Source organism: Dryobates pubescens, chromosome 1, assembly GCF_014839835.1.
Source record: "Dryobates pubescens isolate bDryPub1 chromosome 1, bDryPub1.pri, whole genome shotgun sequence".
Classification (NCBI taxonomy): Eukaryota; Metazoa; Chordata; class Aves; order Piciformes; family Picidae; genus Dryobates; species Dryobates pubescens.
Window position 1 is genome coordinate 35,124,736 of NC_071612.1, and position 22,645 is coordinate 35,147,380.

General features: G+C 42.3%; 1 protein-coding gene across 3 annotated transcripts in view; it reads left to right on the plus strand.

Moving 5' to 3' along the window:
- Positions 1-22,645, plus strand: part of ATP8A1 (ATPase phospholipid transporting 8A1) — a 143,343-nt gene that overhangs the window by 29,301 nt on the left and 91,397 nt on the right. The window contains exons 6-13 of one of the 3 annotated variants that reach the window (XM_054163693.1): positions 3,476-3,516; positions 4,409-4,482; positions 9,791-9,860; positions 11,322-11,449; positions 17,102-17,213; positions 18,104-18,269; positions 20,127-20,254; positions 22,026-22,103. In XM_054163693.1, the coding sequence (XP_054019668.1) occupies positions 3,476-3,516; positions 4,409-4,482; positions 9,791-9,860; positions 11,322-11,449; positions 17,102-17,213; positions 18,104-18,269; positions 20,127-20,254; positions 22,026-22,103 (797 nt within the window). Of the gene's footprint in view, positions 1-3,475; positions 3,517-4,408; positions 4,483-7,115; positions 7,190-9,790; positions 9,861-11,321; positions 11,450-17,101; positions 17,214-18,103; positions 18,270-20,126; positions 20,255-22,025; positions 22,104-22,645 lie in introns of all 3 variants that reach the window. The other 2 variants (XM_054163686.1, XM_054163696.1) reach the window with 2 other exon arrangements.

Here is a 22,645-nt window from a genome sequence, read left to right on the forward strand (position 1 = left end):
GTCAAGCCTCACCTTGACTATCTCCAGGGATGGGGCCTCAGCCACCTCCTTAGGCAATCTGTTCCAGTGTTCCCCCACCCTAATGGCAAAGAGCCTGTTCCCAACATCCAGTCCAAACGTGCTCCTCTCCAGTTCGAAGCCATCGCCCCCCAACCCATCACCACAGGACCATGTAAACAGTCTCTCCCCATCCTTCTCCTGGGCCCTCTTGAGGTACTGGAAGGCTGCCATTAGGTCTCCCCAGAGGTTTACCTTTTGAATGCAGACAGGCTAAGCTACAAAATGCATTTCTGGTATTAAGAACAAGTGATCTAGCTTAGAGGATGCCTTTCACAAAACACTTGATCCATGGAAGGCTTGCCCTTCCTGTGGCAACTTTCATGATCATAAGTTCCTTCCTGCACCTATTTTGTCACACCTCTTAAACCCAGATCTATCAATACATTATCCTAACAAGCATTGGGTGAAAGTGATTTGATTTTATACAACTCCTTCTAATTTTTATAGGGCAAGTAAATTAAAAAAGAAATCTCAGATACTTTGAATTGGAAGTCCTTTATCCTTAAGCATGTGCTGCTTTGACATAACAATAATACAGAAATCTATTTGAGCCATAATCATACTATTTATTTCTCATAAGGAAATGTCCACAGCAGCTCATGCTTCTCCACCCCCACCAGCCTTCATCTTCCCCAAAGCAGCTCCTGCTCCCACCCCACCATCCTCCACCCTGCCTAAACAGCTCCTGCTCTGCCACCACCATTACTGCACCCATCCCAGAGCCTGGGGCAAGACCCTCAACCAGCCAAGATACCATACAGAGGAACTCAGCCCCAGTAAGGAGGCCCAGCCAGCACCCATAAATGATATTGGAGTAGTCATCAACCCTATCCCTAACAACCGGGGGGCCACCAGGCCCCCCGGCCTTTGTTGTCACCACCACCATCACCCAGTGTGCACCATGGGCACTCACCAGTGATGAGAGGAGGATCCTCCAGCCCAGATGGGCTCAGCTTGGGGCTGCTGCCTCTCCTGGGAGGGGATTAAAAAGGGGAGTGGGTGGGGGAGGGTAAGTGATCACACCTGGGGTGGGAGGAGACCCCAATAGAGCCCAGGTGCTCTGGGATTTGGGGGGGGGGGGGGGGGGGAGGGAAAGGGTCTCCTCACAGCCTTCTCTTCTCCAGACTGAACAGCTTCAATTCCCTCAGTCTGTCCTCATAGGGGAGGAGCTCCAGCCCTCTGCTCATCCTTGTGGCCCTTCTCTGGACATACTGCAGCACCTCCAGATCCTTCCTGTAATAGTGGCTCCATAAGTAAATACTGTCTGAAAAAGAGACTTCTCCATTTCCTATTGCCCTGAGCATATCAGCACTAATAAATTTAGGGGAAGGATGGATAAGAGAATTTATCCCTTTCTTAAAGATTTATTAAGCATGTTAGATAGCAGCTAGTGAAAAGCATTGAGATACACAAGAAGAGGGGTCAGTCTGGGCCAAAGCTCAGGAAAGGCAATGATGTGAAGGCCTAGTGAATTCCCAGATTATTGATCCGGTTTTATGTAATCAATACATGCTTTCATAAGATTTAGATCCTGATCAGGGCTTAGATAAGCATCCTGATAGTGTGGAGGCTGAGAGACACAGTGAAAGAGAACAATGCCTAGGAGTTATTTGAGTATTGATACGTGGCAATATGTTTTCTTTTAATCTTTTTGCATATCAGCCTTCAATAGCTTTGCAACCAGTACCAATCAAAAAGAAAGTCATCTCTATTGTTCTCTGATAGTTCAATCCTGGCCATCAACTGGCAAACAAGGCATGTTTTTTGTATCATAGTAGCAATACTTACAACTAGAATATTGGGATTTGCTTGCAGTATTAATTACCACTGCCAGGGAAAATCTCCACCAAATCTTACACTAAATGGAGTGGCTTGATTTTGAGGATGTTCAGTATATTTGGCTGTAGTGTTCCTGAAGTTCTCTTAACAGGCCAACAGCAGTAACAAATTGAATCCCAAGAAGCCTGCTGGTGCCTTTTGATGAATCTTTTTTTCTTTGAACCTCAGCAATTCCTCAACTAAGAAAAAAAAAATCTTGAATTGATTCTCCTTCCTCTAATAATTTCCTCTAACTTTTTCACTTTGGATCTTCTAATTTCCAATTAGTAACATATTGTAGAAATCACTACATCATCATGCAACCTATAGCAGTTCTAATTGATTCTCAAGCCTTGTAAAATGTTCCAATTGACTCTATAATAAGTATCATAGTATCATAGTATCAGTCAGGGTTGGAAGGGTCCACAAGGATCATCTAGTTCCAACCCCCCTGCCATGGGCAGGGACACCCCACACTAGATCAGGCTGGCCAGAGCCTCACCCAGCCTGCTCTTAAACACCTCCAGGGATGGGGCCTCAACAACCTCCCTGGACAACCCATTCCAGGGCTTCACCACTCTCATGGTGAAGAACTTCCTCCTCACGTCCAGCCTGAATCTCCCCACCTCCAGCTTCATTCCTTTCCCCCTAGTCCTATCACTACCTGATGTCCTGAGAAGTCCTTCCCCGCCTTTTTGTAGGCCCCCTTCAGATAGTAGAAGGCCACAATAAGGTCACCTCAGAGCCTTCTCTTCTCCAGACTGAACAGCCCTAACTCTTTGAGTCTGTCCTCACAGGAGAGGTGCTCCAGCCCTCTGATCATCCCTGTGGCCCTTCTCTGGACACCTTCCAGCACCTCCATATCCCTCTTGTAATAGGAGCTCCAGAACTGGACTCAGTACTCCAGGTGGGGTCTCACCAGAGCTGAGTAGAGGGGGAGAATCACCTCCCTTGACCTGCTGGCCACACTTCTCTTGATGCAGCCCAGGGTCTGATTGGCTTTCCAGGCTGCAAGTGCACGCTGAGAGCTCATGTTGAGCTTCTCGTCCACCAGCACCCCCAAGTCTCTCTCCTCTGGGCTGCTTTCCAGCCAGTCACTGCCCAGCCTGGATTTGTGCCTGGGATTGCCTCGACCCAGATGCAGGACCCTGCACTTGGTCTTGTTGAACCTCCTGAGGTTGGCTTGTGCCCACCTCTCCAGCCTGTCAAGGTCCCTCTGGATGGCATCCCTTCCCTCCAGCGTGTCTGCTGCACCACACAGCTTGGTGTCATCAGCAAACTTGCTGAGGGTGCACTCAATGCCACTGTCCATGGTACCTACAAAGATGTTGAACAAGCCTGCTCCCAGGACTGATCCCTGAGGGACTCCTCTTAAGATTCAGCGGTCCAAAAAACTTTGCAGAGAATGTGTGCTGTATAATTTCATTGCTTGACCTGAATTTGTGGAAACAAGGCATGCTGTAAAATACTGTGTAAATGAGCTGGGTCTGTATGGCTTTTTGAAAGGAATCTAGCATGTACATGTATTATATATATAGAGAGAGTTAAATTGTACAACTGGAAAATTCTCTTCCTTCTTTTGTTGTTTTTTTTCCAGTACTACGAAATGGTGCATGGGAGATTGTCCACTGGGAAAAGGTGTGTGATTATCTTGGTGGCTTCTAGAGCATCATGCAGGTTTCAGATTTGCTTTATTTCTCCAACTAATCATCAGTGATAAGAATTTTACCATGGGGAATGTATAATCTTCTGTATCTTCTGTTATCTTTGTTGATATCTGTCTCTTAAAATGTACTTTTAAGTCAGTTTCGATGGCATGGGTCAGGCAAAACTGCCATTAAAAGCTTTTAAGTTCAGTGAAAAATAACATAGATAATATGAGTGACTCAGAAGTATTTGCATTTGGCAACATGATACAGTTCCTTAGTACTATTTGGCATGCCAAGGCAGAAACTTCTTTCTGGACTCTAGGTACTTTGTATTTGCTGAACTTTTTTGGCTTAAACCATAAGAACTTGGGAAAGCATTACACAGTAGTAAGGAAGGGGCTGTTAAAGGTAACTTTCAAAGACTAAAGGTTATGCTCTCTAGTCCCTTGGATTTGTTGGGTTTTTTTATACCTGAAAGCTTGTGCAAAATTTGACCCACAGTAATTTGGATGCAGGGTTTAGATAAAATTGGTTTATACCTGTTGGAGAAGCAAGGATGAGGTATATGGTGCAACAGAGTTGTGATCTTTAAAGAGATTAATTTCTTCTTTAACTCTTCTTCAGTCACCTAATAAAATATTCAACAATGGCTAACAAAAATAAAGAACTGTATGGAAAAGGTCAGGATTAAGCCTGCTAAAGAATAGTCTTCCAAAGAATTCTGGTGACCTTTGTGTATCTAAGTACCTGCAGGCTTCTCTAAGTATATGAGTTTCTAACAGTCTCTCTAGCAAATTCAGCAGGTAAATATTGATGTGCTTAATACAGAGGGCTAACAGATTTTGTTTGAGACCATTAACCAATTCCCAGTTTTCTTTCAGGTAGATGTTGGAGATATAGTTATAATAAAAGGCAAAGAGTATATACCTGCTGACACTGTACTGCTCTCATCAAGGTAGAGATGCCCACTGATGCTTATAGTGTAGAGGCTGGTTTCTCTACCCTGCATTTATTTACTTCTTTCTTTATTTGTGATTGCTCCAAGGAAATAAGGAATAAACAAAAATGCTGCTGCTCTGAAGTGTAGTCTTTTGTGTTCATTTGGGCATTCGTCATTTCAGGCAGTGTTTCTTTAAACTGTGACAAGTACAGTTTTAAAATCACACTGGCATTCAATTAGCCCTTAAGAAAAACTTAGTGTATTGTTTTAATGTTGGATATAATACAAACAAAGTCTGATATTCTGTCTAAAAATTGGCCCTGAAGTGCCATATTTAACCACGTTGGCTATTTTTTGCTATGTGGCTAACAAATTGCCTTCTATGAGCAAATGAAATTTGGTGTGTTGCAGGGAGCAAAAATGGGGTTTCATGGCTGTAATCACCAGTTTGATAACTAAATTGGGAGGAAAAGGTGCACATGAGATGTGAACCATCAAATTAGCTCTGTCTTTGAGCTGAACATTCACTTCGTTCCCTTATATATATATATATATATAATGAATAATTTCAGCACTGAAAGAGGTACTTAATTTCTAGCATGGAATGCTTGTGACTCTTTACATGGACAATCAGAGGTTGTTTATCATCATTTCCTTGGACAGTTTTATTTAAGAAATCCACATGCAATGTGGAAGATGCACGTTTTTCAACATCTATTTGATCAGGTCAATAACATATTCTAAGGCAATTTTTAATGAAGATTATTTGAATATGAGCAATTGTCTTTTGATTTCTTACTGTGTGTTTACAATGCAATTTCCATTTTTTTTTCCCCATGGCACAAGCAGAAGCATTCTTGTAACATGTATGATTTATGGGTTAAGTATAAACCATCAATGATCCCACTTAGGTTAATGGATCCTCTCCTATGTGCAATTAACAAGGTTAGGATCTCATGTATTTCTGTGGCAGACTGTAGGGTAGACTAGTACATTGTTTGTACCTCAGAATTAAATGCAGCTGTTTCCAAAACTCTTCTGTTAAATGATTATCAAGTCTAAAGTAGTTCCCAGATAATACTGTAAATCTTCTCCAGACTCTGCTTTCAGTACAGTTTGTCATGACTTCATATGTTTTTTGTATTGAGTATCCTCTACAAACATTTTACTTCTGCACTTCCAGAAGCATTTATGTATTTTATTGATACTTCTGCACCAAGGTCTTCATAGGCAATACACTATGCAACAAGAACACTTGTTCTGTTGGCCTGATAATGGCTTCTGTTGTGCTAACCATAGTGTTCTGCAAGCAGATTGCATCCTTTCAGAGCAGCTTCTTTATCCTCTTCCGGAGCAAGCTCCTAAATTGGAGTTTGCCTAGGTATGTTCCCTGTTCTGTCCTTTTGGATTTGGAGGACACTTGCATCACAGTGTGGTCCAGTTGTAATTTACACCCAGAAAAATACCAATTGCCTGCAAGTCCTTGAAGGACTCCTTTATCATATGTTGATAAATTGAAATAATAGCTGCTACTGGATTTGTCAAGACTGCTGCCTGTTTGTTTAACCTCACTTTACAGCCCTTGTCAGAACACTGTCTGTGACCATTACCCATCTTGAATTTCCCTGTCAGGTTTTCTTCTAGGAGCCAGTTTGCAGAAGGGACTCTGAACCATGGTTGCTTTTCTGGGCTCAGTTCAGGCATTTCTTCCAGCTAAAACTTCTTTCTTAGTTATATTACTAGGGTTCTGTTGCAGCCCTTCTTCCAGTAGAAAACCCTGTGCTACTACAATGCTTCCAATTCTGCCAGCACATGGGCATGTGCTCTTCTTCTCCACCTCTCATCTCCACTTGGCCATGTATTCTCCAGGAATACAGTCTCATCAGTTTTGCTTTCCAGGTGTTTATTGGTGCCCAGTTACATTTTAGGTTTCAATAGCAATGTGAGGCTGTGGACCTGGTTTGAATTCAACCTAATAATTTGGTTCTTTTTACCAGCAATAGCACTTCCTGGAGAATGAGTGGATCTTAATTATTTTAAGAAGCCATAATCTCTTAACAGTGAAAGGGTGCAAACCACTGAGACTTAATTCTTTTTGGTTCTTGCTGAGTGTAAATTAAAACTTACCAAGGTGAAACAAAACACAAAAATCTCTTTCAGCATGTCTGCATAGAAAGGTTCTTGTCACCTGATTGTTCAGAAGTGAAATGATCTGTTGTGGCTTTTATTGGGGTTTTTTGTTTCATAATTGGATGGAGTGGCTGGAAGCTTCGTTTCAGCCAAGAAATAAGCATAGCAACTTCTTCTTTTTACTGGACAACATCAGTGTGTTCTGCTGCTTAAGAATGGTGCCTTACAGTGAAGCAATCCACTCAAGGGAAAATTGACACGTTCTATCTCAGTTCTTCCTGACCTGATTAAAATAGATTTTGAAAAAATTGCCATCAGACATTTTAATTAACATGTATTGTTTGTATAATAATTTCAAACTCTTGTCTTTTTGTCTTTTGTCCATTTGTTTGGTTTGGTTTGGTTTGGTTTTTCGGTTTGGTTTCTTTTGTTGTTTTGGTTTGGTTTGTTGTTTTTTTTTTTTCTTTTCCCTGCCACTTATTTTTCTGTTCTAATCATTTTCAAACTGGGATATGTAGGTGGCAGTAGGGGAAGTAGTGAAAGTGACCAATGGGGAACATCTCCCAGCTGATCTCATCAGTCTGTCCTCAAGGTTAGAATAAACTAGCTGCACAGGCTGCGTGTACGTGGGTCCTCACATACCAAATGCAAAGAACACTGCCGTGCTGATAAGCTTTGCTTTGCTGTTCTCCATTCTCTCCCCAAATATTTATGAAATCAGAAAGGGTTTGGTTGATAAAAGTGTAGCTCACTGAAGTGTAAACTCATGCTAACACTCCCAAGAAATGAGAATTTGTTTCAGCCCCCTCTAGCTTTTACATTATCCCCCTGAAATTCTTTCATCAGACAAGTTGTCATCGAATAAGTACACAGTAAAGCACCGGGATGAATCCATGTTTGATTCCTTAGAGCAAATTAAAAAGAACAAACATGTTTATACCAACCCACTATTTCCAGCAAAGAGTATATATAGTCTAATGTTGATAGGCCTGGTAGAGGACCCTCTGCACAAACTGGATGTTGCACAATCTCTGCTGCATGCAATGGCAACAGCAGCGCTGTTCTTGTGTGTTGTGACAAAATGCATGTTCCTTAGACACGTCAGCTTGATGCTATTGTCTGCACTGGTACTGCACTTTTGTTTTTCCCTAACAAATCAATGGGCCTGCCTTGATCTAACTGTAACTTACCTGATTTTGAAGGTCACTGCTATCTGCTACAGTAATGACAATGAAGCATGTGTCTCACTTGAAATGTCTTTGCTGCCTTAGTGTGTTTCTATAAGCGCTTCACAACAGCACTGGTTCGGTTTTTGCTGTTCACTAATAGAAATGTTAGACCCGTAATAGTGTTTTGTGCAGGTGATTCCAACCCAACTGTCCAAAGAGATGTTATTTACATTTGTAGAAGAGTTTGCCAAGAGGAAAATGCTAGCCTGAAAGGAACCTGTGGTAATGACTTACCACATTTTAATGCTTTTGGCGTACAACAATGTTGGAATCGCCTGGAGAATTTTCTTCTGCAAGCACTTTGAAACTGAGTTGCAGATCAGCAGCCACTCTTCAATTAAGAAAGCAAATTTTGAAGATCACTTCATGCTTGAATGTTGTGCTAGAAAGAAGGAAAGTATTAGAAGCTTTAAAGTGGTGTAGAGAGACGACAATTGCTCTTTCTAGTGTTAAAGGATTTTATGATTCCTCTGGTGCTTTACAGGTGTTGTAGGTGTTCTGTTCTCCTGTCTAGAAAATGGGAGCTGAATGAAGTAATTCAGAAGTCCTGACCTGTCAGACCTGTTCTTGTAGGCTTGCACAAAAGTAGTTTTGTCCTTCTGTATCTCTATTATCCTAGTTAACCCCTTCTATAATGGTCACAATATGCTTTAAAACCTCAAAGTACTTCCCAAAGTACTGCTGTGTTACACAACAGAAAATTGTGTTGAAAATTGAAATGCAATAAACCCTTTCATCAGTATGTCAGGTGGATGAACTATTCAAATAGTAATCAATCATAGAATCATAGAATCAACCAGGTTGGAAAAGACCTCAGAGATCAAGTCCAACCTATTACCTAATACCTAACACCTCATGACAAATAAACCATGGCTTTGAGTGCCACATCCAAGCCTTTTCTGAACACCTCCAGGGCAGTGACTCCATCACCTCCCTGGGCAGCACATTCCAATGGCCAATGACTCTTTCTATGAAGAACTTCTTCCTGACATCCAGCCTAAGCCTCCCCTGGCACAGCTTGAGACTGTGTCCTTGTGTACTGGTGCTGGTTGCCTGGGAGAAGAGACCAATCCCCACCTGGCTACAACCTCCTTTCAGGATGCTGTAGAGAGCAATAAGGTCTCCCCTGAGCCTCCTCTTCTCCAGGCTAAGCAACCCCAGCTCCCTCAGTCTCTCCTCACAGGGCTGTGCTCCAGACCTCTCCCCAGCCTCGTTGCCATTCTCCGGACATGTTCAAGTGCCTCAATGTCCTTCTTAAATTGAGGAGCCCAGAACTGGACACAGGACTCAAGGTGTGGCCTAATCAGAGCTGAGTACAGGGCAGAATGACTTCCCTGCTCCTGCTGGCCACACTATTTCTGATGCAGGCCAAGATGCCATTGGCCTTCTTGGCCACCTGGGCACACTGCTGGCTCCTGTTCAGCTGGCTGTGAGCCAGTACCCCCAGTGTCCCTTTCTGCCTGGCTGCTCTCCAACCACACTGACCCCAGCCTGCAGAAACTTAAAACTTCTAATTTCTCAAAAAACTTCTGAAATGGCACAAAGAGGACAGATACCTTGCAAAAACTGGTTTATGTTACCCACAACAGAGACTTATTTTTATCAAAGAACCCTTTACAGGAAAAAACTTCCACGTCTAAAGTTCTGCTGCCTCCAGTAATAGGCACAACAAAGGCACTACATTTGTGCCTGCATCTTAATTTCATGCAAAAGCAGAAAACTCAGTGTGTGCAGCATATTTTTTTTGCAATGTTTCATCTGAGGCAGGAATCTTTTGGCAAACTTTTCTGAAAATGTAAAGGACTGTTGGTTTGCCAGATTTGGCTGTAAATTATTCTGGTTCTTAAGATCTGATAAGAAAAAGGATAAATAGCTATTGAAAGATGACAGAAGGTTCGTGGAGCTTAACAATTGCAATTTAAAATGAAGGAATTGTCTTGTTGTGTTTTTTTTTTCCTCAATAGTGAACCACAAGCTATGTGCTACATCGAAACTTCTAACTTAGATGGTGAGACTAACTTAAAAATTCGACAGGTAGGACTTTCACTTTGCAGAATATTGTTTAGTAGTATTTTAATTGCTTCTCAACCCATGTTTTATGGTGGTAATGGCTGTTGCAGAAGACTGTGGCATTTTAATGGTTTGCATAAGAAGGTGCAGGTTGTTAGCATCACAAAATCAATGAAGCAGAAAGAAGAAATGGTTGCTCCCGAGCCATAGATTGCACTTTGGTTTAGGACTTTTCAGTGGGAATATAGGTTGTCTCAGTCTGGAGAGGGAGAGAGCCTCAGTTCTTTTGAATATTCCCATGTTATGAAATTAGAGGCACAAATGAGGCCAAAATATCAACAGCTAGACTGTTTATTACACAAATAAAGTGGATGGATCAGAAGGAGAGAGAGAGAAAATAGTGAGTGAGAGAGAGAAGAGAGAGAGAGAAGAGGAAAGGAATTATATTACCACACCAGTCACCCCCCAAGACAGTTTGTCTGTGGAGGAAAGGTGCTGCAGATGTTGGGTCTGTAGAGGACGGGTGCTGCAGCTTTGGCTGTAGAAGAGATTTGTCCTCTGGGCAGCCTCTTCAGCTCCATGAGTTGCAGCAGGTGGAATTTAGGACACAGAGAGAGGTTCCTCTTGGTCTGCTTCTTCCAGGCTCCATGGTGATGTCTGTCATTTTTTGTCTCCTGGTATAATCTCTGTTTTTCATCAGAGCAACATTTCCTTCTCTCATGTTTTCCTTCACAGCGGCACTGTCCTTCTCTTTTCCTCCTGTGTTTTTCTTCTGCTGTTTTTCTTCTACGGAGCCGGTGGTTGCTCTAGTCTTTTATACAGTTTTTAGGTCGATTTGCCTCTGCCCATTTCCAGGACAGCTGCAGTCCAGTGAGCAGTCATTATTCTTTGTTGGGGCACATCTCAGTTCATGATACAATCACAAGGTGATTTGCATCCAGGAATGGTCCTGATGGGTGGAGATGATCTTGTATACATATTACCAAAGGCAGAGCCTCGGTCCATTGTTGTTCCCAAGAGTCCTTCTAGTGGCTCTGCCCAATACACATCAGCTATTGTCTGGGCAAGCAGCAAAGGTGATTTTATCTTTGTTGAGTCCCATCAGAAGAAACAAGATTTTAGTCTCTCACATAGGTGGAAAGAGTTGTCCTTGGGGATTGCTTTTCAGAGGATAGGTGAGGGAGAAGCCTTGCAGAAAGAAGCTGATAGTGCCAGTATTGTCCATGAGGGGCAGGTAGGGATAGCAGGTTTTGACTGGGTAGAGTGCTTCTATGAAGGGGTGACCTTGCTGGGTTATATGATGGATTATGACCATATCTTGACCATGATGCCTCAAGATACGACTTTTTTCACTATCTGTAGTGTCCAGCAGTGTGACAGTGAAGTTGTGGCAGTCCCATTTTTGCACTATCAAATTTATTATACTTGGTTTTCTATATTGAAAAGTGATTTTTCAGAGTCATGACAAACTCATTTTGTTCACAGGGTTTGCCACTAACATCAGACATAAAGGACATAGAAAGCTTGATGAGACTTTCAGGCAGAATTGAGTGTGAGAGCCCAAACCGACATCTCTATGACTTTGTTGGAAATATCAGACTGGATGGGCATGGGTATGTAAATATGAAGAAGATCACTTCAGTATATTCAATGTAACAGTAGACAACTGCACGAACTACTCAACTTAAAATATGAACTGTAAAGTCTGTTTTCTGCAAAGACTAAAGGGGTAAAAACATTTTCTGATGTGTTCTTTAATAGCCTTTGTTCTTTGAAAAAGTTCATGGGTTAAAATCATACTTCTGAGGTCTCCAGCTGAAATTTTATTACCAGTTGACCTGCATAAACAAATAGGTATTAATTAATCTGTGGGAGAACTAACCAAAATCTGATCAATCTGGATTATGTACCTAGTAACTCACCTAAGCATCTCATTCCTTGTCTATTAAGTTTAGAATAGAATAGAATAGAATAGAATAGAATAGAATAGAATAGAATAGACCAGGATGGCAAAGACTTTGGAGATCATCAAGTCCAACTTATCACCCAACAACTAAACCATGGCACCAAGTGCCTCATCCAGGCTCCTCCTGAACACCTCCGGTGATGGTGACTCCACCTCCTCCCTGGGCAGCACATTCCAATGGCCAAGCTCTCTTTCTGGGACGAACTTCTTCCTAACATGCAGCCTAAACCTCCCCTGGTGCAGCTTGAGACTGTGTCCTCTTGTTCTGGTGCTGCTTGCCTGGGAGAAGAGACCAACCCCCACCTGGCTACAACCTCCCTTCAGGTAGTTGTAAAGAGCAAGAAGGTCTCCCCTGAGCCTCCTCTTCTCCAGGCTAAACAACCCCAGTTCCCTCAGCCTCTCCTCACAGGGCTGTGCCCCAGACCTCTCCCCAGCCTCGTTGCCCTTCTCTGGACACGTTCAAGAGTCTCAATGTCCTTCTTAAGCTGAGGGGCCCAGAACTGGACACAGGACTCAAGGTGTGGCCTAACCAATGTTGAGTACTGGGCAGAATGACTTCCCTGCTCCTGCTGGCCACACTATTCCTGATGCTGGCCAGGATGCCATTGGCCTTTTTTGGTCACCTGGGCACACTGCTGGCTCATGAGTCCTTCACTCCCAAAGAACTACAGGATTTCTTTATTTTTTTACTTTGGTAGGCATCTATTTCTCCATATACAGCATTACTCATGTTTGTGATTTTAGACTGATACATGTAGTACTAACATTAAATACCTTTTTTTCCCTTTTTTTTCCCTTTCTTTTTCTGCTTTTCTTCTTTTTTCTTTTCTCTTTTCTTTTCTTTTCTTTTCTTTTCTTTTCTTTTCTTTTCTTTTCTTTTCTTTTCTTTTCTTTTCTTTTTTCTTTTCTTTTCTTTTCTTTTCTTTTCTTTTCTTTTCTTTTCTTTTCTTTTCTTTTCTTTTCTTTTCTTTCTTTTCTTTTCTTTTTCTTTTCTTTTCTTTTCTTTTCTTTTCTTTTCTTTTCTTTTCTTTTCTTTTCTTTTCTTTTCTTTTCTTTTTTTTTTTCTTTTCTTTTCTTTTCTTTTCTTTTCTTTTCTTTTCTTTTCTTTTATTTTATTTTATTTTATTTTATTTTATTTTTTCTTTTCCTTTTCTTTCCTTTTCCTTTTCTTTCCTTTTCTTTTCCTTTTCTTTCCTTTTCTTTTCTCCCTTTATATTCCACTCTTTATTTGGTGATTTCTTGCAGATGCATTCCAGGAGTTTTCAGTCGCAAGAGTGTGGATCTATTATAATTCCACTGTACTTGTCCTTAAGAAGAGAAAAACATTTACCTGTAATTCTTCTCTGAAGGTAATAGTTATAATAGATCCACACAATCATCCTGCTTCCCTGGCTAGAGAGAAAAAGCATATTTTTCTTTTTAAAAAAATCTGATTTTTGTACAAAAAAAAAAAAAGACTTGGAGTGTGCTGATGGCTGTGATACCTCAAGAATATGTAGCAGCATGCCATCTGCTGGTCAAGCAATTTGTCCTTTGAGAAAATCGGGTTTGGAATATTTTTTTATTAGAATAGAATAGAATAGAATAGAATAGAATAGACCAGGTTGTAAGAGACCTTTGAGATCATCGAGTCCAACCTATCACCCAACACCATCTAATCAACTAAACCATGGCACCAAGCACCCCATCCAGTCTCTTCCTTAACACCTCCAGTGATGGTGGCTCCACCACCTCCCTGGGCAGCACATTCCAATGGCCAAGCTCTCTTTCTGGGAAGAACTTCTTCCTAACATCCAGCCTAAACCCTAAACCTCCCCTGGTGCAGCTTGAGACTGTGTCCTCTTGTTCTGGTGCTGGTTTCCTGGGAGAAGAGACCAACCCCCACCTGGCTACCACCTCTCTTCAGGGAGTTGTAGACAGCAAGAAGGTCTGCCCTGGGCCTCCACTTCTCCGGGCTAAGCAACCCCAGCTCCCTCAGCCTCTCCTCACAGGGCTGTGCTCCAAACCCTTCCCCAGCTTTGTTGCCCTTCTCTGGACACATTCCAGCAAGTTAACATCTTTCCTAAAGTGAGAGTTTCAGTGCCCTAGGATAGTTCTAAATGTGTGGCTCTAATATAATGCTTACCTTCAGTGAAAAAGAATTGCAGGTAAGTAACTCTTTTTGGATCCTGACCTTATTTTTCAGCCTCAAAAATCAGGGATGAGTTCTTTTTTCTGGCTTGTATTTCAGGTAGCGTAGGTTCATCTAACTGATATTTATTTATGCAGATATTTCCAGACCTTCCTATCGGATACAGATCCAGCAGTTGCAAAACCAGTAGAGGATACTGAAAATGTATCTCTGCCTTCTTTGTTCTTTCCTTTTAGGTAACACTGGAGTGCCATAAGTGTTGTATCTGGTTGACCTTTTCAGTCTTTTCTTTTTCCCATCATAGCAGTGCAAGTCAAGAAAACAAAGTGTGCAGTTCTTTGTTGTTCTCATAGAATCACAGAATCAGCGAGGTTGGAAAAGACATCAGAGATCAAGTCCAACCTATTACCTAATACCAATGCCTCATGACAACTAAACCTTGGCTCCAAGTGCCACATCCAATCCCCTCTTGAACACCTCCAGGGACGGTGACTCCACCACGTCCCTGGGCAGCTCATTCCAATGGCCAATTACTCTTTCTGGGAAGAACTTTTTCCTCACCTCCAGCCTAAAATTCCCCTGGTGCAGCTTGAGACTGTGTCTTCTGTTGGTAGTTGCCTAGGAGAAGAAACCAACCCCCACCTGGCTACAACTTCCTTTCAGGTAGTTGTAGAGAGCAATAAGGTCTGCTCTGAGCCTCCTCTTCTCCAGGCTAAACAACCCCAGCTCCCTCAGCCTCTCCTCATAGGGCTTGTGTTCAAGACCTCTCCCCAGCCTCACTGCCCTTCTCTGGACACGTTCAAGAGTTTCAATGTCCTTCTTAAACTGAGGAGCCCGGAACTGGACACAGGATTCAAGGTGTGGCCTAACCAGTGCTGAGTACAGGGCAGAATGACTTCCCTGCTTCTGCTGGCCACACTATTTCTGATGCAGGCCAGGATGCCATTGGCCTTGGCCACCTGGGCACACTGCTGGCTCATGTTCAGCCTACCATCAACCAGTACCCCCAGGTCCCTTTCTGCCTGGCTGCTCTCCAGCCACTCTGACCCCAGCCTGTAGCACTGAGGAGTTGATTAGTTATGTAGCATACAAGAAGAATCAAATGAGTTAGAATATATACATATGGAGCAGTTTTGAGAAAGCTGATGCCAGGACACAAGAGACCTGACAGATCTGTCAGGTCACTGCATCATCATCTGATTAGAAGGTGAAGTAAGAGCACATTGTAGAGGATCAGCATGACACCTGTCAAATCTGGGCTTTTTATTTCTCTAGGTTTTTTTGCTGTCTGTTTTCATCTCCTTGGTCTGTTCAGCATTTGTGCTGCAGACGAATTTCACTGGCTGCAATCCCAGTTCTCTTCTGTTTCTCTTCCTAATAACAAACCATTGAGAATAAATTTTTGTCCTAGGTTGGAAAAGGGTATCCATTTGTGAGCCGGTTTCCTGATGGGAAAAAAGATAATCAATAGATCCTGCAGTGAAAGGGACTTTACTGAATATCCTTCACAGTTCTTAAGAGGGGTAAACAATGGGTGAGATAAGGAGGTGGCTGGAAGAGTCTTTTAACTCACCTGACTCTCCAAGAAGAGTGGAAGGCTTTGACTTCTGCCTTTCTAGAGACTTCTGTTGTTAGAATGATCAGAAAGTCTTTTGGCATTCCAGAGAAGGTCCATAGTTGAAAGGGTTTCCAATGTTCCTGTGGGGGACTTGGAAATTACTTTCTCTGGTTATGACATAGGATCATAGAATTGTTAGGGTTGGAAGGGATATCAAGGATCATCTAGTTCCAACCCCCGCTGCCATGGGCAGGGACACCACACACTTACAGCAGGTTGCTCAGAGCCACATCCAGCCTGGCCATAAAAACCTCCAGGGATGAGGCTTCTACCACCTCCCTGGGTAACATGCATTTCTTTCTAACACCAGAGCACTGAACTTCTATCTGGTATTTATAGAAAGAAAAATGCAAAAACAGGTTATTGTTTGCCCCAGGAAATGAGTACTAGTTGTCTAAAACTTTTTATGCTTTAAGAAAAAACTGAGCTACAGTATCTGTCCAAAGTCAGCTGTCTGAATTTGAGAGTTTTGTTTCCAGCATCTTACAAGGGTTACTTTACTCACTGAATGAATGCAGTTCTAAAAGAGTGATAGAAGTAAATGTACTTGGGTTTGCAGTTTAAAGAAGGTTCAGAAAATGTTGTTAGAAAGATTTAGGAAAGATTTTGAGTTGCTGGAAGGTGCCCAGAGAAGGGCAACAAAGCTGGGGAGGGGTTTGGAGCACAAGCCCTGTGAGGAGAGGCTGAGGGAGCTGGGTTTGCTAAGCCTGGAGAAAAGGAGGCTCAGAGGAGACCTTCTTGCTCTCTACAGCTACCTGAAGGGAGGTTGTAGCCAGGTGGGGGTTGGTCTTTTCTCCCAGGCAACCAGCACCAGAACAGGAGGACACAGTCTCAAGCTGCACCAGGGGAGGTTTAGGCTGGATGTCAGGAAGAAGTTCTTCATAGAAAGAGTCATTGCCCATTGGAATGTGCTGCCTGGGGAGGTGGTGGAGTCACCATCCCTGGAAGTGTTAAAAAAGAGCCTGGATGAGGCATTTGGTGCCGTGGTTTAGTTGATTAGATGGCGTTGAGTGATAGGTTGGACTTGATCTCAAAGGTCTTTTCCAACCTGGTTAATTCTGTATTCTGAATTTTAAGCAGTTGATCATTTTCATAAAGGATACTTACTTCTTTCACTGGAAGAGTGGATCAAGAGTTCATAAAATTACTTCACTTGAAAATGGCTTTGCTTAAATCAGTTCTGAAAGCGTAGCTGAATTTCAGCATACACTTAATTAAAAGAAACTTTGTACTCATAAGGAAATTAGCCTTGGTTGGTTTCAGTATGCTTCCTAAGCAATACCATATCTTTAGTGTTCATAGACAAACATATTAAGTGGTAAGTAAGAGTTTTGCAGACTTAATTTTTGGACTTGCTTTAAAGTGTGAAGTTGTATTATTTTTCCTCTTGTCAACACTGCCAGAAAGTTAACTCTGAAAATTAGCTTCCTAGCTTATGGACAGCAATCATCTGCCTTTTGAGAAATTAGCAGTGAGGGCAACTGCTGGTTGCCTTCAGTCACTGGCATAGATTCTTTTAATGCTAAATTATAAAACTCCTTTATTTCTAGTACTGTTCCACTGGGATCTGATCAGATTCTTCTACGAGGAGCTCAGTTGAGAAATACTCAGTGGGTTCATGGGATAGTTGTCTACACAGGACATGACACAAAACTTATGCAGGTTGGTCCCTTGGCTTTTCTCTCAGTTATCTGTTTTGTTACCTCATTGTATCCTTACACAGCACAGAAAAGCCTTTCAGAAAGCATAGCCAGATGCAGCATAGTAGTTAAATGTCAATAATAGAGCATCTTTCTTACAAAGTAAACCCAGTAAAGAGAAACATTTCTTTGTTATTTTTAGTCAGTTAGCCAGAGAGTAAGGTTTTTTTCCCCCACAAGTAATCATGTTTGTTGGTTCTATTTTGTAACTTCTGTTTTGCAAAACTCTCTTATTAGCAAGTTGGATCATTATAGTTTGCCTGATCTTGTTTTATTTTTGACTGCTCCTCAAACTGTCCCCTTGTGGAGCTTTCTTTCAAGTGCAGAGGTAAGCATTCTGGTCAGAAAAGAAAGTGAAACTGGATTTGCAAAAAGAGGAAGGAAGAGAACCCCTTGTCAGACACTGAAATTGCTTTTCCTAGTGCTGTTTGAAATAGGAAGTGAGATACATTTGTTGAGGGGGGAAAAGAGTGCTTGCATGTCTCTTACTGCTTTTGTGCTTTGTAAAAGAGTTGTTTGAACCATTTGGATTGGATTGTCTTCTGTAGCACTGATAAGGTATGCACATGCATTCCTTTTTAGTGTTAGCTGTTGCTGTTCTGAGTGTTCTGTGTGATCATTTAAACTGCTTGTCACACAAATCTAAAGCTTTACTTTTTAAGATTTATAAGGTTTGTAAGGTTAAGGTTTAGAAGATGCTTCCTCTTTTTCTTTTGGAGTGATGCCATTTATGGGGATCACCTAGTCAAGGAATACTTAGCAAAGGATGCAGTAAGATACAATTTGAAAAGTGAGAGCTGTTTCTACCACTTCTAGTTTCTCATGGCCAATCTTGGCTTTTGTCTTTTGCAGAATTCAACAAGTCCACCTCTTAAGATGTCTAATGTGGAGAGGATTACAAATATTCAGATTTTGATTCTCTTCTGCATCCTTATTGGCATGTCTTTGATCTGCTCTATTGGTTCAGCTATATGGAATCGAAGGCACACTGGAAGAGACTGGTATCTTGATCTAAATTGTAAGATGTAAAACAATATGTTGATATTTTAGTGTTGAATTGTCTTTCCTGTTTGGAAAGGAGGATGATTACTGTCCATTCCATAGTATGTTTTCAATCAGTCTTCTCCTTACTTGTTGTTGAGTAAAGTAATTTGGTTAGGAATAGCACAGCAAGTATAAAATGTACCTTACTGTGCCATCATTAGCTCTTCTTAGATTCAGAAAGTGTGTCTTTCAGCCTCTACATCTCTGCAGCTCAGCAAGCTCTTTATCAGGTTGTGGAGACTCCTGCTCTGGAGATAATGAAAACCACCTGTATGCATTCCTGTGTGATCTTATCTATGTGATCCTGCTCTGGTACGGAGGTTGGACTGGATGTCTTTCAAGGTCCCTTCCAACCCCTACCATTCTGTGATTCTACTAGGATAAACAGTCAACTTCCAAGACATCAGACTAAAGCAATTTTCAACTACTCCTGATGCATTGCATTTAAAGCTGCAGTCATCTTTCTGAATTTTTAATCTCCCTCATCCCAGGAAGTGATGCTGTGGCTTTAGAATCATAGAATTGTTAGGGTTAGACGGGACATCAAGGATCATCCAGTTCCAACCCCCCTGACATGGGCAGGGACACCTCACACTACATCAGGTTTCTCACAGCCACATCCAGCCTGGCCTTCAAAACCTCCAGGGATGAGGCTTCTCCCACCACCCTGGGCAGCCTGTTCCAGTGTCTCACCACCCTCACAGGGAAGAACTTCTTCCTGATATCCAATCTGAATCTACCCATTTCTAGTTCTGTTCCATTCCCTATAGTCCTACCATTACCTGACACAATTTTTCCTGTACAGCAGGAATATTGGCTGCCAACATCACATCTTAGCAGACTGCTCCTAAAGAAGCTGAAGCAGGCACAAAAGACCTCATCTAAAGCATAGTACTGGGTGATTGGGCTAACAGTGTATGCCAGGCACCATGATGCTATGTCAGTTATGTTATGTGAGACTTCACAACAGTGTGCAACATACTGATATAATTTGACCCTCAGTCAGGGAGCTTGGTTTGAAGGAATTTTTTCCTGAATACACTCTGTGGTCAGTTATTCATATTTCCAGAATTTCTTATGATGAGCCTAGAGCTATCTTTTCTTAGCCAGTGGAACCAGCACTAGGCTTTCTGTTCCTGAAAGAAGTCTTGAATACAAAGAAAGCTGCAGAATGAAGTCATCAAAGTTTGCTTTTTATGAATTGGGGAAGAGGGCAAAGACCTCTAAATTGAACTCCACTCAATGATGCTTAAGTCCTATGAAGGTCACACTTCTAGGCAACTGATACTCTAATTACAGGATCACGGGATGTCAGGGATTGGAATGGACCCAAGAGATGATTGAGCCCAACCCCCCTGCCAGAGCAGGACCATACAATCTAGCTCAGGTCACAGAGGAACACATCCAGAAGGATGTTGAAATTCTCCAGAGAAGGAGACTCCACAGCCCCTCTGGGGAGCCTGTTCCAGTGCTCTGTGACCCTTACAGTAAAGAAGTTCCCCCTTGTGTTGAGGTGGAACCTCCTGTGCTGCAGCTTACATCCATTGCTCCTTGTCCTATCTTAGGGAGCAAGTGAGCAGAGCCTGTCCCCTCCCTCCTGACCCCGAGCCCTCAGATATTGATAAACATTTATTAAATCCCCTCTCAGTCTTCTCTTTTCCAGACTAAAAAGCCCCAGGTCCCTCAGCCTCTCCTCATCAGGCACTGAATTCTCAAGTTTCTCACTCTCAAGTTTCTTCTTAGATATGGAACATTTTGAAAATCAGCTTACACTGCATGTGCAGACTTTGGTCTTAAGTTTGGTTTTAATTTTATTTTTTTTTTTTGGCAGATGGTGGAGCAAGCAACTTTGGATTGAATTTCTTGACTTTTATCATTCTCTTCAATAATCTGATTCCAATCAGTTTGTTGGTTACGCTTGAAGTTGTTAAATTCATCCAGGCATATTTCATCAATTGGGTAAATATTGCTTTTATACTATGTATTGACTTTTAAAATCTAATGATTTGCAAGTGAAATTATTTATTTTTTTCTTAATAAAGCCAGTGTCTGTTGTTAATATCTCTTACAGAATCATAGAATTGTTAGGGTTGGAAGGGACCTCCATGATCATCCAGTTCCAAACCCCCTGCCATGGGCACAGACACCTCACACTACATCAGGTTGCTCACAGCCACATCCAGCCTGGCCTTCAAAACCTCCAGGGATGAGGCTTCTACCACTTCCCTGGGCAACCTGTTCCAGTGTCTCAGCACTCTGATGGAGAAGAAATTCTTCTAACATCCAATCTCAATCTACCCATTTCTAGATCATCAAGTCCAACCTGTGCCAGTGTCTCACCACCCTCATGGGGAAGAACTTCTTCCTAAGATCCAATCTAAATTCTACCTCTTTCTACTCAGTCCATGGAAGAATTTCCTAGGCATCAGCCTAAAACTGCCACAGATGTAAATAGCTGAGACTGGCTTTTGTTGAAGTGTTATAATGTAGTATTCCTGTTTGTTGCCAAATCTATTTTTAGGTACAAGGGCATAATAGTTTTTCTGGATTACTGGGGGGAAAAAAATCAGAATAGATCTCAAAGTATCACAGTGTTCTGCTTTAGTGAAGAAACCAAACTTTCTCTGGGAACTCTTGGAAGTGACCTTGATTCTGGCTTCCAGTGTGGCAATAATTATAAGTAGATAACTTGCATTTGTGTGTTCAGTCTCTTCCTCAGAGTGCACTGTCAGCAAGTTTGCTGATGACACCAAGCTGGGCAGAGTGGCTGACATACCAGAAGATTGTGCTGCCATTCAGCAAGATTTGGACAGGCTGGAGAGTTGGGCAGGGAAAAACTTGAAGTTCAACAAGGGCAAGTGTAGAGTCTTGCACCTGGGAAAGAACAACTCCATGTATAGGTTGGGAACAGACCTGTTGGAGAGCAGTGAAGGGGAAAGGAACCAGGGGATCCCGATGGATGGAAGGATGACCATGAGCCAGCAATGTGCTCTTGTGGCCAGGAAGGCCAATGCCATTCTGGGGTGGTGGATTAGAAAGGGTGTGACCAGTAGGTCAAGAGAGGTTCTCCTCTCTCTCTACTCTGCACTGGTGAGGCTGCATCTGGAATATTATGGCCGGTTCTGGGCCCCTCAGTTCAAGAAAGACAGTGAGCTGCTTGAAATAATCCAGCACAGAGCCATGAGGATGATTAAGGGAGTGGAACATCTTCTGTATGAGGAGAGACTGAGGGAGCTGAGGGCTCTTTAGCTTGCAGGAGGCTGAAAGGTGACCTCATCAGTGTTTATAAGGTTGTAAAGGGTGAGTCCCAAGAGGATGGAGCCAGGCTCTGCTGGGTGATGCCCAGTGACAGCACAAGGGGCAGTGGTGGAAGTTGAGGCATAGGAGGTTTCATGTAAATATGAGGAAAACTTTTTTCACTGTGAGGGTGACAGAGCACTGGAACAGGCTGCCCAGGGGGGTTGTGGAGTCTCCTTTCTCTGGAGATATTCAAAACCTTCCTGGATGTGTTCCTGTGTGATCTGGTGTAGGTGATCCTGCTCTGGCAGGGCGGTTGGACTGGGTGATCTTTCGAGGTCCCTTCCAGCCCCTGAAATTCTGTGATTCTGTGATTCTGTGATTCTATGCTTACCTGATCTATTTATGTACTAGCTTTCTTGTAATAAGTTATGAGAGACTAATTTTAACATATATATATATATATATATATATACACTTTTTTAATCTGTAGGACATAGACATGCACTATGAACCAACAGACACTGCTGCAATGGCTCGTACTTCCAATCTCAACGAAGAACTTGGACAGGTAGGAAAAAACCGTCACCATTTCTAATTCTGTATACTGAAATTATTCATATGGTTTAAAGTATTAAAACAATGTGTTCATTCAGTAAAAAAAATAATATATGTTCTTGCCTTAGTCTTTGCTTATTCCTATTCTCTTCATTTTGTCTGATATTTTTAAAAGCACTTTGCAATATGTGGGAGTTAAGGTTTTGAAACAGTGTTAAATGGACAAATACCCTCAATAAGTTCGCAGGTGACACCACGCTGGGGGCTGTGTCAGCCTCCTGGAGGGTAGGGAACCTTTTACAGTGGTATCTGGGCAAGTTAGACTGATGGGCCAAGGCTAATTGTATGAAGTTTGTCCAGAGAAGGGCCACGAGGATGATCAGAGGGCTGGAGCACCTCTCCTATGAGGACAGACTGAAGGAGTTAGGCCTGTTCAGTCTGGAGAAAAGAAGGCACCAAGGAGACCTAATTGTGGCCTTCCAGTATCTGAATGGGGCATACAAGAAGGCTGGGGAGGGACTTGTCAGGATATCAGGTAGTGATAGTGGAATGAAG